This window comes from Callorhinus ursinus, unplaced genomic scaffold (genome assembly GCF_003265705.2).
Source record: "Callorhinus ursinus isolate GAN/ISIS: 27379988/994484 unplaced genomic scaffold, GSC_fseal_2.0 scaffold23, whole genome shotgun sequence".
NCBI lineage: Eukaryota > Metazoa > Chordata > Mammalia > Carnivora > Otariidae > Callorhinus > Callorhinus ursinus.
The window spans coordinates 22,347,753-22,360,233 of record NW_027397085.1 but is presented as its reverse complement, the minus strand read 5'-3'; the positions used below and the strand labels follow the sequence as shown (position 1 = coordinate 22,360,233).

Genomic DNA, 12,481 nt, shown 5'->3' with positions numbered 1-12,481 from the left:
TTTCCATATAATAGACAAATCATTTTCTCTTTTTTTACCGGAGAGTATTTTTTATAGTTAATGTAGTTATAAATATCATTGTGAATGAGTGAAGAAAAAAAAATGTTTTTTACAATGTTGAAGTACAAAAACATGATTATTTATGGTAATCTAATTGTTTGAACCAAGGGGAAAATTTTAGAGTTCATTTGTAATCCTTTTTATGTATAGACAAAACAGTGTTGTATGATAAGAATATGGGTTCTAAAATCAGGCTGCGTGAATTAAAATTGTTGCTGTAAAGTAAGTTACTTATTTGCTTCATTTTCACATCGGGAAAAATGATGATCATAGTAGTACTTACTTCATTGAGGTTTAAATGAGATTTTATATACATACATATCCTAATCAGCTGCCTGGCACATAAAAGTTGGTTATTATACAGAAATATTTATTAACTTTTATTTTTATTTATTATGATTAATAAGATTTTTATTTGGGAATAAATTTAAGCTTACATAAAAATGACAGGAATCCTACCTAAAACTTCATGCACTATCTTTATTCACCTATTGAAAATTTGCCCCATTTGCTTTTCTCTATATATTCACACCCAAGACTATCTTCATGTTCTGAATCTAGAAGTTAGATACATCATGATCTTATGATACTCTGCATATCATAAGAATAAGGATGTTTTATTACTTTTTTTTTTTTTTTTTAACTAGGCTCCACACCCAGTGTGGATTCCATTGTGGGGTTTGAACTCACTAGTGTGAGATCAAGACCTCAGCTGAGATCAAGAATCAGATGCTTAACCGACTGAGCCACACAGGCACCCCAAGGATGTTCTCTTAGATAGCTATAGTATCATTATTAGTTTCAATAAATTTAATTTTAATAAAATAATTTAATCTATCTGTATTTCAGTTTTATCACTTGACCTAACAATGTCCTGGGATTGAGTCCCGCATCGGACTCCCAGCTCGGCAGGTGGCCTGCTTCTCCCTCTCCCACTCCCCCTGCTTGTGTTCCCTCTCTCACTGTGTCTCTGTCAAATAAATAAATAAAATCTTAAAAAAAAAAAGAAAGTATTTGAAAGAAGCCAGAATAATAAAATGAGCCTTGATACACCAATCATTCACCTTCAATACTTACAGATCAATGAGCAGTGGTCTTTTACTATACTTCAGCCAGTTTTCATCCTCTTAAATTATTTCGAAACAAGTCCCAGATATATCATTTTATCTATAAATACTTAATTATGCATCTCTAAAAGGTTATATTTTAAAAGTAGTCTTTTAAAATATTTTATCTTAAATAAAAATAGCAGTAACTCCTTAAAATATTAACAGATACCTAGTGTTTAAATTTCTATTTGTTCATAAATGTCCATTTTTCCCCATATGTTTTAATCAAGATCTAAATAACCAGGTTGGTTGAAATTTCCTTTTTTAAAGATTTTGTTAGAGCGAGAACGCGCGCGCGCGCGTGCGTACACACAAATGCAGGAGGGGGGAGGAGCACAAAGGGAAGGAGAGGGACAAGCTGACTCTGCACTGAGTGCAGAGCCTGCGTCAGGCTCCATCCCAGGACCCTGGGTTCTTGTCCTGAGCCAAAACCAAGAGTCAGACGCTTAACTGCTTAATCGGCTGAGCCACCCAGGCGCCCCTGAAAAAAAATTTTTTTTTAAATTTCCTTCTCCTTATTCCTTCTCATTTCCCTCTTTCCAGGGTAACCACTATTCTTTCCTCTAATGCCATGTACTAGTTTTTTCTGTTTTTTCCATTTTATGTAAAAGGAATCATACAGTTTTTGCCTTTTTTAGTTCTTTTTTTTTTTTTAAGATTTTATTTATTTGACAGAGAGACACAGCAAGAGAGGGAACACGAGCAGGGGGAGAGGGAGAAGGAGAAGCAGACTCCCTGCTGAGCAGGGAGCCTGATGCGGGGCTCCATCCCAGGACCCTGGGATCATGACCTGAGCTGAAGGCAGACGCTTAACGGCTGAGCCACCCAGGCGCCCCTTAGTTCTTTTTTTTTTTTTAAGATTTTATTTTTAAGTAATCTCTACACCCAACGTGGGGCTCGAACTTCTTACAACCCCGAGATCAAGAGTAGCCTGCTCCACCAATTGAGCTGGTCACATATCCCATTATCTTATTATGTGAGGTTCATCCATACTGTGCATGCCCTCTGACTTTTTAATAGCATTATTGAAATACTACTCCCCTTCCATACCATTCCCCTATTTACAGTGTACAAATGTGGTGGTTTTTTATTGTATTCAGAGTTGTGCAACCATCACTATGATCCATTTTAGATCATTTTCATCATCCAAAAAAGAAACAGTGTACCCATTAATCTATCACCTTCCAACCCTTCTCCTCCAGCCCCCTAACCCTCTCTTAGGCAACCACTAATCTACTTTATTTCCTTATGGATTTGCCTATTCTGAATATTTCATGTAAATAGAGTGATACCATTTGTAGTCTTTTGTGACTGGTTTCTTTCTTTCACTTAGCATAATGCTTTCAAGGTTCATTTGGTTGTATCATGTATTCATTTTTTTAATGGCTGAATAATATTCCATTTTGTGGATATATCACATTTTCTTTATTAGGTCATCAGTTCATGCATATTTGGGTTGATAGGCAGGTGATTAATTCTTTTTTTGCTTTTAGAAATAATGCTGCTGTGAACATTTATGCCCAAGTTTTTATTTTTTTATTATTTATTTATTTATTTGAGAGAGAGACAGAGATAGCAAGAGAGAGCACATGAGTGGAGAGGAGAGGGAGAAGCAGGCTCCCTAGTGAGCAGGGAGCCCGATGTGGGCCTCAATCCCAGGACCCTGGGATCATGACCTGAGCTGAAGGCAGACGCTTAACCAGCTGAGTCGCCCAGATGCCCCTATGCCCAAGTTTTTAGATGATGTTATGTTTTTATTTCTCTTCAATCCTTTAACTTTTTTTTTTTTTGAAGATTTTATTTATTTATTTTGGAGAGAGAGAAAGAGAGCATGAGCCGGGGGAGGAGCAGAGGGAAAGGGACAAGCAGAGTCCGTGCTGAGCACAGAGCCCGATGCAGGGCTTGATCCCATGACCCTGAGATCATGACCTGAACTGAAATCGAGAGTCGGACACTCAACGGAGTCACCCTGGCTCCCTGGCTCCTTTAACTTTTTAAGAAAAGTTTTTCTCCGTTAGAGATTAATACATGTCCATCAAAAAAATCCTTGCAAAATACAGAAAAGGAAAATGATTTCCAACTTGATGTCTTTTAAGTTTCTCTTAATCTTTATTTTTATTTATTTATTTTTTTAAAGATTTTATTTATTTGAGAGAGAGAGAATGAGAGAGAGAGAGAGAGCACGAGAGGGAAGAGGGTCAGAGGGAGAAGCAGACTCCCTGCTGAGCAGGGAGCCCGATGTGGGACTCGATCCCGGCACTCCAGATCATGACCTGAGCCGAAGGCAGTCGCTTAACCAACTGAGCCACCCAGGCGCCCTCTTTTAATCTTTAAATCCCCTTATAAATCTGCCAATATTTTTCTCTCTTCTTTTCCTCACGCCCCTTTTTTTTTCCTTAAATTTTATTTTGTTGAAGGAACTCAGTCTTTTGTCCTGTAGTTTTTACTGTCTGTATTTGCAGATCACATCCAAGGGGAATAATATATACTCTGTATTTCCTGTAAATAGGTAGAATGATTTTTAAATATAGTCTAAACAAATGAATCCTGTTTTAACCAGTGCCATATGGTTGCCATATTGTGGCTACCATTTTATGTTGCCTGAGTTTTACTAAATTGTTATCATCTGTTCCATTCACTGACTTCTGTTTGTTAAGTGAGCTTCTCCATTAGGTGGGCATTTGTTTAGCTCTTGCAAATGACTTTATTTCACCTTTCTCTAGTAGAGGCTATATATTTGTTTTGAAATTAACTTTTTTAAAAAAATAATAAAATCACAGATTATTTCTAGTCAGTCTTAACTGTTAGGCTTTAAATGAAGACAGTATTTCCATGAATTCCAATACCATTTTCTGTAAATCTTGTAAAATGTGTAGTTTTGTGGCACTTATTAACTTCACCATTTATTCTTGAAACCTTTTCTGTGGAATAAATGTACAGTTCTCAAATTATGAGTATATTTTATAATTAGGAAAACATAAACCCATTTTACTATATGATACTTGGAGATGAAGACTTGCTCTTTCTATGATTTCATTATAAGGGATGAATTGCTGTTTTCCTCCTGTACTGCTCTTCTTACCTTAAGTTAACATTTGAGGTGCCTGGGTGGCGCAGTCCGCTGAGGGTCCAACTCTTGGTTTTGGCTCAGTCGTGATCTCAGGGTCGTGAGGTGGAGTCCTGTGTCAGGCTCCATGCTCAGCCCTGGAGTCTACTTGAGATTCTCTCCCTCTGCACCTCCTGCTCTTGTGTTCTCTCTTTCTCTCTGTCAAATAAATAAATCTTAAAGAGAAATTAACATTTAAAATTTAGTGTATTACTGTTAAAGTAATTTCAGCATCTTTTTTACTCCTCTCTCTTGTCTAACTTTTTTGGATATAATTTGACTTCAGTATTTCATTGTATTCGTGCCCTCTCTTACACTAGAAAGATTATCGGATAGATGTGTTTGTAATTAGTAGAAGGACTGATCTTGTTCCCATTGAATGCTTTCATATAGGTATTTCAGGAGCCAGCAGAGGAAGAACGAGATGGTAGAAAAAAGAAGTATCCTAGCCCCCAGAAGACGCGCTCAGAATCTAGCGAACGAAGGTGTGTGTTTATATTTAGTTAGGGAGACACTGATAACTCTCTTTTTAGTTACCATAAGGGCATTAATGGGATTTTTAACATATGTACCGACGCCTTTCTCTAAACTGATAGAGAGGTTATCTTCCTTCCCTCCATTCTGTATTTTTTTGTCTTTGTCGTACTTTCTCTTCCTTTTATAAACAGTCATCATTATGTGCTTTCCCCAAGAGCACAGGGGTGGGAGTAGTCTCCTTAGAGGATGTTAATGAAGGAAATGTTCCATTTGGTTAGGGGTGCTCGCTATTAAAATCATCCATAGTATTTTATACTATAAATAGTTAGTTTATATGTTGATTCATCAGCCTGTCATTAAAATTAGTCTTTTGTTTAGGAAAACTTTGTTTCTGCCTTTTTTTCTTTTCTAGTTTTGAATTTCCATTTTTCCCCTACCCCTCCCCATACTTTGGTTTCATCTCTTTTTTTCATTTCTCCCCACCCAGTGTAATTGAGGGAATGTTTTTTCCTTTTATATAATGGATCAGAGGAATTATGTTGTGGTTTTATGGCTTTCTGAAAAAGCACAGAGATTATGAATTTTGATGAATCAAGGAGGGTATTTCGTACTCCTGATTTGTTGGCATACTTGGTTCCTATAGTATACATATGGCTTTTATATCTGTGTATTACAGGACACGTGAGAAAAAAAGAGAAGATGGCAAATGGAGAGACTATGACCGGTACTATGAGCGGAATGAACTGTACCGTGAGAAATACGACTGGAGAAGAGGCAGGAGTAAGAGTCGGAGTAAGAGCCGAGGCCTGAGTCGAAGTCGAAGCCGAAGTAGAGGGCGCAGCAAAGACCGGGATCCAAACAGGAATGTTGGTGAGTAGAGGAGGCCTCCTCCTAAAAAGTCTGTATTGCCTATCTTCCTCTGTCATAAGGGTACTAGAGCTCCCCTTAAACTCACATGTACCTTTAACATGTCTGAGCAACGTAAGATCTAGAATTGTCTCAGAAACCTAATGCTAATTTTGCGACAAAGATAGGGCTCTCTTGTAAGGACAGACTGACAGGAGTTGGACTAAAAAGCTGTTGTAAGGATATCATAGCACATGTCTGGACTTAAAGTCATTTCGTATAATTGCAAGTGATGTCTTTATTTTATTTTATTATGTTCATCACCACACAGTACATCATTAGTTCTTGATGTAGTGCTTCACGATTCACTGTTTGTGCATAACACCCAGTGCTCCACGCAGAACGTGCCCTCCTTAACACCCATCCCCGGGCTGACCCATCCCCCACCCCCGTCTTTTAATCAACAAAGCTATCATTGAAGGACGAGGACTACCTGCTCTGTCCCTCACCCCGTCACTAAAAACAATTGTTTTGCTTTAAGGTTGTCTAGAGTTTATAAAATTAAAAAGAAAAAAAGGTAAGTAGATAACTGGGATCCCAACCACTGATCTCTCGGGATATCAGTTTGGAAGTCAGTTCTTGGATACCTTTCTTAAATATCAGGCTTTCTTCATTATGTATTGATGTTGGTGTTATAAAAGATGACTTTACACAAATTACTGGTCAAGATATGTCACGTTTTTGATGTTCCTGGTTTTAGGATATGTTAATGAGAGCACTTTGAAATATGGACAGCTCAGTGAGTTTACTGCAATATTCTCTTCTTCCCTGTTCTGTGAGAAAATAAACATCGTTAAGAACATAAATGTCTAATCTTGTTTCTTGTTTTTATTTTGTCTCTGAAGCAGAGCACAGGGAAAGATCAAAGTTTAAGAGTGAAAGGAATGACTTGGAGAGTTCCTATGTGCCTGTGTCTGCACCACCTCCGAGCTCTTCTGAGCAGTACTCCTCTGGGGCACAGTCTATTCCCAGCACTGTTACTGTGATCGCACCTGCGCACCACTCTGAAAACACAACGGAGAGTTGGTCTAATTACTATAACAATCATAGCTCTTCCAATTCTTTTGGTCGAAACCCACCACCAAAGAGGCGGTGCAGAGATTATGATGGTAAAAATTCTCTTTTATGTTGTACTCAAAAGTACTAGTAAAGCAGATATTGCTAATATTGCTAGCGTATGCAGAACTTAGGATGGCAAAAATTCTTTTACCTTGTACCCAAAAGTACTAGTAAAGCAAATGTTGTTAATATTGCATATCTTTTCATTATAGTCCAGATTTTGTTAAAAGGGATGAATGAGGAGGAAAGCCTCTTTTGGCATATGCTTATTTACTTTCTTGATTTAATAGTTTGGCTCTGGTTAAGAGAATGTTCAGATTTGACCCATTCGTTTGTTTTTTGTTGTTCTTGTTACTTCAAACACTAAGTATACCACAAAATTTGGTAGACATTAGGAGTCACAATTTTTTTTGTGTAGTGTTTGGTGCTGGGAATTTGTTAAGCATTATAACCTACTTAAAATTTTAATTTGCTGACTTTCCACTTGAGTGAACCTGTGTGTATGTGTGTATTTTAATTTTTTATTATGGAAATATTTAAATATTAATAAAAGTTGACAAAACAATGTAATTAACCCTAGTGTATCCATGATCTCACATCACTAGTTAGGAGGTCATGGGCAAATTTGTTTTCATCGATACTTCTCTCCTGCTTCTCCCAGACCTGTATCATTTGAAGCAAATCGCAAACATTGTGATGTTTTTTTCTATAGATATAGAATATGTATTTTTACATTTTATTTTTAAGTAGGAAATACAATCAAATCATAACTCAAGCATTATCTCGTTCTCACCCTGGTCTCCTGGCCATAGAGTTCTCATTCCCAAGGCCAATTTAATGTTATTAATTTCTTGTCTCTCTTTCCAAACATAGTCTGTGTATATGTACATAAACAGATATGTATAGTCTCCCCTATTTTCTCTTCCACATAAACGGTAATACACTCTTCATACTCTTCTGCATGTTTTTTTCACTTAGTGGTATTTTATGGCAGTTATCCCGTATTAATACATTAGGGCTTCCTTAATACCTTTTTTAGGTTTCTTAAGTATTCTATATGTAGAAAAATATGTTTAACTTAATTGTTTCTTAATGTGCTTTTGGGGTGTTTCTAATATTTTGTTGTTATAAACAGTGCTGCTGTGAATCACCTAGTAAATAATGCCCACTTGAATATTTTCTTTTTTTTTTTTTTTTGAATTTTATTTTTAAGTAATCTCTATACCCAATTTGGGGCTTAAACTTAAAACCCTGAGAGTTGGCGGTACCCATTCCACCAACTGAGCCAGCCAGGTGCCCTTTCCCACTTGAATGTTTTGTTTTATTTTATTTATTTTTTAAGGGGGGAGGGGCAGAGGGAGATGGGCATGGAGCCCGACCTAGGGCTCAATATCACAACCCTGAGATCATGACTGGAGCCGAAATCAAGAGTTGGATGCTTGGGACGCCTGAGTAGTGCAGTCGGTTAAGTGCTCAACTCTTGGTTTCGTGGTCTCAGGGTTGTGGGATCGAGCCTTGCGTCAGCTTCATGCTCAGTGTGGAGTCTGCTTTGGATTCTCTCTCCCTCTCCCTCTGTCCCTTGCCCCTGCTCATGCTCTCTCTCTCAAATAAATAAATAAAAAAGTTGGATGCTTAAGCCACAGAGCCAACCAGCTGAACCCCCACTTAAATATTTTAAAGTTTCAAATTGCAGATATAGCAAGAATGTAGAATTTAGAATACTACCATGAAAACAGATAATTGAAATTAGATTGTCCAGTTAAGTCCCTTATCCCCATACCCTGCCTTTGCTAAAATGAATCTGAATTTTTTTGTTTTTTTAATTTCCTTAAAGTAATCTCTACGACCAGTGTAGGGCTTGAACTCATGACCCCAAGATCAAGGGTCGCATGTTCTGACTGAGCCAGCCAGGCACCCTGAATCTGAATTTTTATTAGGAAACTGTAATGGCAAATCGGTTAATCTAAAGTGGCTAGTAGCCTGTTTTGGACCCTGTCACTTGCTACCTCAACAAAGCATAGTCTCATAGGAAGTAGAGAGTACATCTGTCTGGCCTTACCTCAGGGATATGTGATGATTAACAGAGTAACACTAAGGCTTTTAAATTCCTTGGAGAAAAATTACTTTGTAAATAAGATTGGTAGGCTTTTCAGGGTCTTGTTTTATTTGTTTTCTGAACTCTAAGATCATAATAAGATTCTTCTTATATTCTTACAGAAAGAGGATTTTGTGTACTTGGTGACCTTTGTCAGTTTGATCACGGAAATGATCCCCTGGTTGTTGATGAAGTTGCTCTGCCAAGCATGATTCCTTTCCCTCCACCTCCTCCTGGGCTTCCTCCTCCACCACCTCCTGGAATGTTAATGCCTCCAATGCCAGGCCCAGGCCCAGGCCCAGGTCCTGGCCCAGGCCCAGGCCCAGGTCCAGGTCCAGGTCCTGGCCACAGTATGAGACTTCCTGTCCCCCAGGGACATGGCCAGCCTCCACCTTCTGTTGTGCTTCCCATACCAAGTAAGTACATGTTCATTAAATATTTTGTCCTTTAGCAAAGAATTGTATTTAGAAGAACCTATCTCTTCACTAACGATACTAGATTTAAAGTTTTTGAAAGGTAAATTAATAGAATTTGGAATATATTCCTATAATTAAAATGTTATTCTTTATTCTATCCATTGTTGTGTTAGATTATAGTACCTTCAAAAAATCTTGGGTGTCAAAATCTTGCTAGTTGACAATATCTTAAGAAATCCAGTTTTGAAGATGTCAGAAAAAAGAACATGCCAGTAGTTTAATGAAATTTCCTAGTTTTTAAAGAAAATCTCTTTTGGGGCTCCTGGATGGCTCACTCAGTTAAGCCTCCGACTCTTGATTTCGGCTCAGGTCATGATCTCAGGGTCATGAAATTGAGCCCTGCAGTGGGCTCCAAACTCAGCGGGGAATCTGCTTGAAATTCTCTCTCTTTGCTCCTTCCCCCACTCATGTGCCACTCTCTCTTTCTCTCTCTCTCAGATAAATAAATTTTATGACAGTCCATATGGTACACATATTGTTCTACTTCTGTGTGTATTTGAAAATTTCCAAAAAGACTTTAAAAATTATTTTAATATTCTTGAAGAACTTATAAAAAGATTTATTTATTTGAGAGAGAGGGAGAGCAGTTTCCCCTAAACTTTTTATTTTTGAAATTATTGTAGACTCATAAGAAGTTGACAAAAATGGTTTAGCACGAACTCATGTACCTATCTATCACCTAGCATTCCTGCATTAATGTTCTTTATAGAATACATTAAAGTTGATAAAGGTTTGGAGACATTGGATGCATTAGATTCTTTTTTTATTTTTTATTTTTTTTATTTATTTGAGAGAGAGAGTGAGCGAGCGCACAAGCCACGGGGACAGGCAGAGGGACAAGCAGACTCCCCTCTGGGCAGGGAGCCCCATGCGGGGCTTGATCCCAGGACCCTCAGATCATGACCTGAGCCGAAGGCAGATGCTTAACCGACTGAGCCACTCAGGCACCTGATACATATATTTAATATTGTCATGTAAATGACATAATTGTGAAGCTCAACTTGAGATTTTATTCCCCAGATAAAAAAGCATCTTCTTATATAGAAATTCTCACAATTAAAGATGTGATAGGTGGGAATATTTCTGTTTAAAAGTGAAACCCAAGAATGTCATTTTCCCCCAACATTTTGCTATGAAAAATTTCAAGCAAACTGAAAAGTTGAAATAATTGTACACTGAACACCCATATACTCATCATCAAGGTTCTGTGATTAATATTTTACTATATTTCTATTATCACGTATCTTTCTATCTCTCCCATTATTATTTTTGATGCATTTCCTAGTATGTTGCAGACATCAGTACATTTAAACATGTTCCTAATGTTGTAGAACTTAAGAGTTCTATAGAATTCTACCATTATCCCAGGGGTGCCTGGGTGGCTCAATCTTAAGCGTCTGACTCTTGATTTTGGGTCAGGTCATGATCTCAGGGTGCTGGGATGGAGCGCTGCATTGGGCTCCATGCTCAGTGCGGAGTTTGCTTGATGATTCTTTTTTCCACTCCCTCTGCCCCTCCCCCTGCTCAAGTTTTCTCTCTCTCTCAAATAAATCAATAAATATTTAAAAAATTTTTTTTAAATTTTTATTTTTTTAAAGATTTTATTTATTTATTTGACAGAGAGAGACACAGCGAGAGAGGGAACACAAGCAGTGGGAGAGGGAGAAGCAGGCTTCCTGCTGAGCAGGGTGCCCGATGTGGGGCTCGATCCCAGGACCCTGGGATCATGACCTGAGCCGAAGGCAGACGCTTAACGACTGAGCCACCCAGGCACCCCAATAAATCTTTTTTTATTTTTATTTATTTATTTTTTTTTAAAGATTTTATTTATTTATTTGAGAGAGAGAGAATGAGAGATAGAGAGCATGAGAGGGAAGAGGGTCAGAGGGAGAAGCAGACTCCCTGCTGAGCAGGGAGCCCGATGTGGGACTCGATCCCGGGACTCCAAGATCATGACCTGAGCCGAAGGCAGTCGCCCAACCAACTGAGCCACCCAGGCGCCCCAGTAAATCTTTTTTTAAAAAAAGGAGCTTACCTTTATCCCAGAAAGATTGTTCAAGTGCTTTCTCAGCCATTTTTCACTCCCACTCCCCGGAGGTAACTGTCCTTTTTTTTCCACCCTGGAATTGTTTTGTCTGTTCTAGAGCTAAAACGTCATCTTAATTAATTATGCAACTTAGAGTGCTGAAGCCTGCATTTATCAAATTCCTTAGTTCTGTTCTATGCGAAAGTAGGTACTTTAATTATGACTATCCAAATTAGTTTTAGTATAGTGAATATTTTTATTAGTTAGGAAACATTAATGCTCCACCTTTCTTCTTCTTCTTCTTTTCTTTTTTTTTTTAAATTCTTAGGACCACCCATAACACAGTCAAGCTTGATAAACAACCGTGACCAGCCTGGGACAAGTGCAGTGCCCAATCTTGCACCAGTGGGAGCAAGACTACCTCCTCCTTTACCCCAGAACCTCCTTTATACAGTATCAGAACGTGAGTAAATATTGCTTGACTTAAAATTGCTAGGGTATAGAAAAGCTAAGTTTCAGTGTCATACTTCTAAAGAAGAATAGTTTTTCTTCTTATGGACTGTACCATATAAAAATTATATTTGTATTCACAAGGCAATTTACTGTGTGATTATACTGTATGGCTGTATTTTATCTTGTGTGTTAATGGAAGAACAGGGCAAGGCCTTCTGCTATAAAGGAAGTAGCAACATTTAGTATCTTCTGAAGGACATGTGTTTTGAAGCTTTAGTCTCTTCTAAAGGAAATTTATTTTGAAGCTTCTGTTGAAAAATTGTTCCTCTGATTGAATTTCAAAAACATAAGGCTTATCTTTTAAGAGTATACAAAAGGTCGGATAAAATACACCAAATAATTATTTAACTTGTATGTTGGAGTGACGATAGAGAGCATCATTTAAACTGTAATATTTAGTGGCAATGCTATTTATAACATTTATGTTTAACTATAATAATTCTTAAATCTTTGTTCTCTCTGATTTCTTAGGTGTTTTTGTCATTATTTTTAGTTTATTTAAAGCTTTTTAAAATATTCCTTTCTCCAGAAACATAAAAATAAGGTAATTGGTTGTTAAAAATGTCAAATTGTGAGATTTTTTTTTTTTTTTTAAGATTTTATTTGAGAAAGAGAGAATGAGGGGAAGAAGGGTCAGAGGGAGAAGCAGACTCC

At 37.5% G+C, this 12,481-nt stretch overlaps 1 protein-coding gene across 4 annotated transcripts in view; it reads left to right on the top strand.

The window, feature by feature from the left end:
- Nucleotides 1–12,481, top strand: part of RBM27 (RNA binding motif protein 27) — a 73,602-nt gene that overhangs the window by 14,116 nt on the left and 47,005 nt on the right. For 2 of the 4 annotated variants that reach the window (XM_025892355.2, XM_025892353.2), the window contains exons 4-8: nt 4,669–4,760; nt 5,429–5,622; nt 6,507–6,767; nt 8,935–9,228; nt 11,643–11,777. In XM_025892355.2, the coding sequence (XP_025748140.1) occupies nt 4,669–4,760; nt 5,429–5,622; nt 6,507–6,767; nt 8,935–9,228; nt 11,643–11,777 (976 nt within the window). Of the gene's footprint in view, nt 1–4,668; nt 4,761–5,428; nt 5,623–6,503; nt 6,768–8,934; nt 9,229–11,642; nt 11,778–12,481 lie in introns of all 4 variants that reach the window. The other 2 variants (XM_025892354.2, XM_025892352.2) reach the window with 1 other exon arrangement.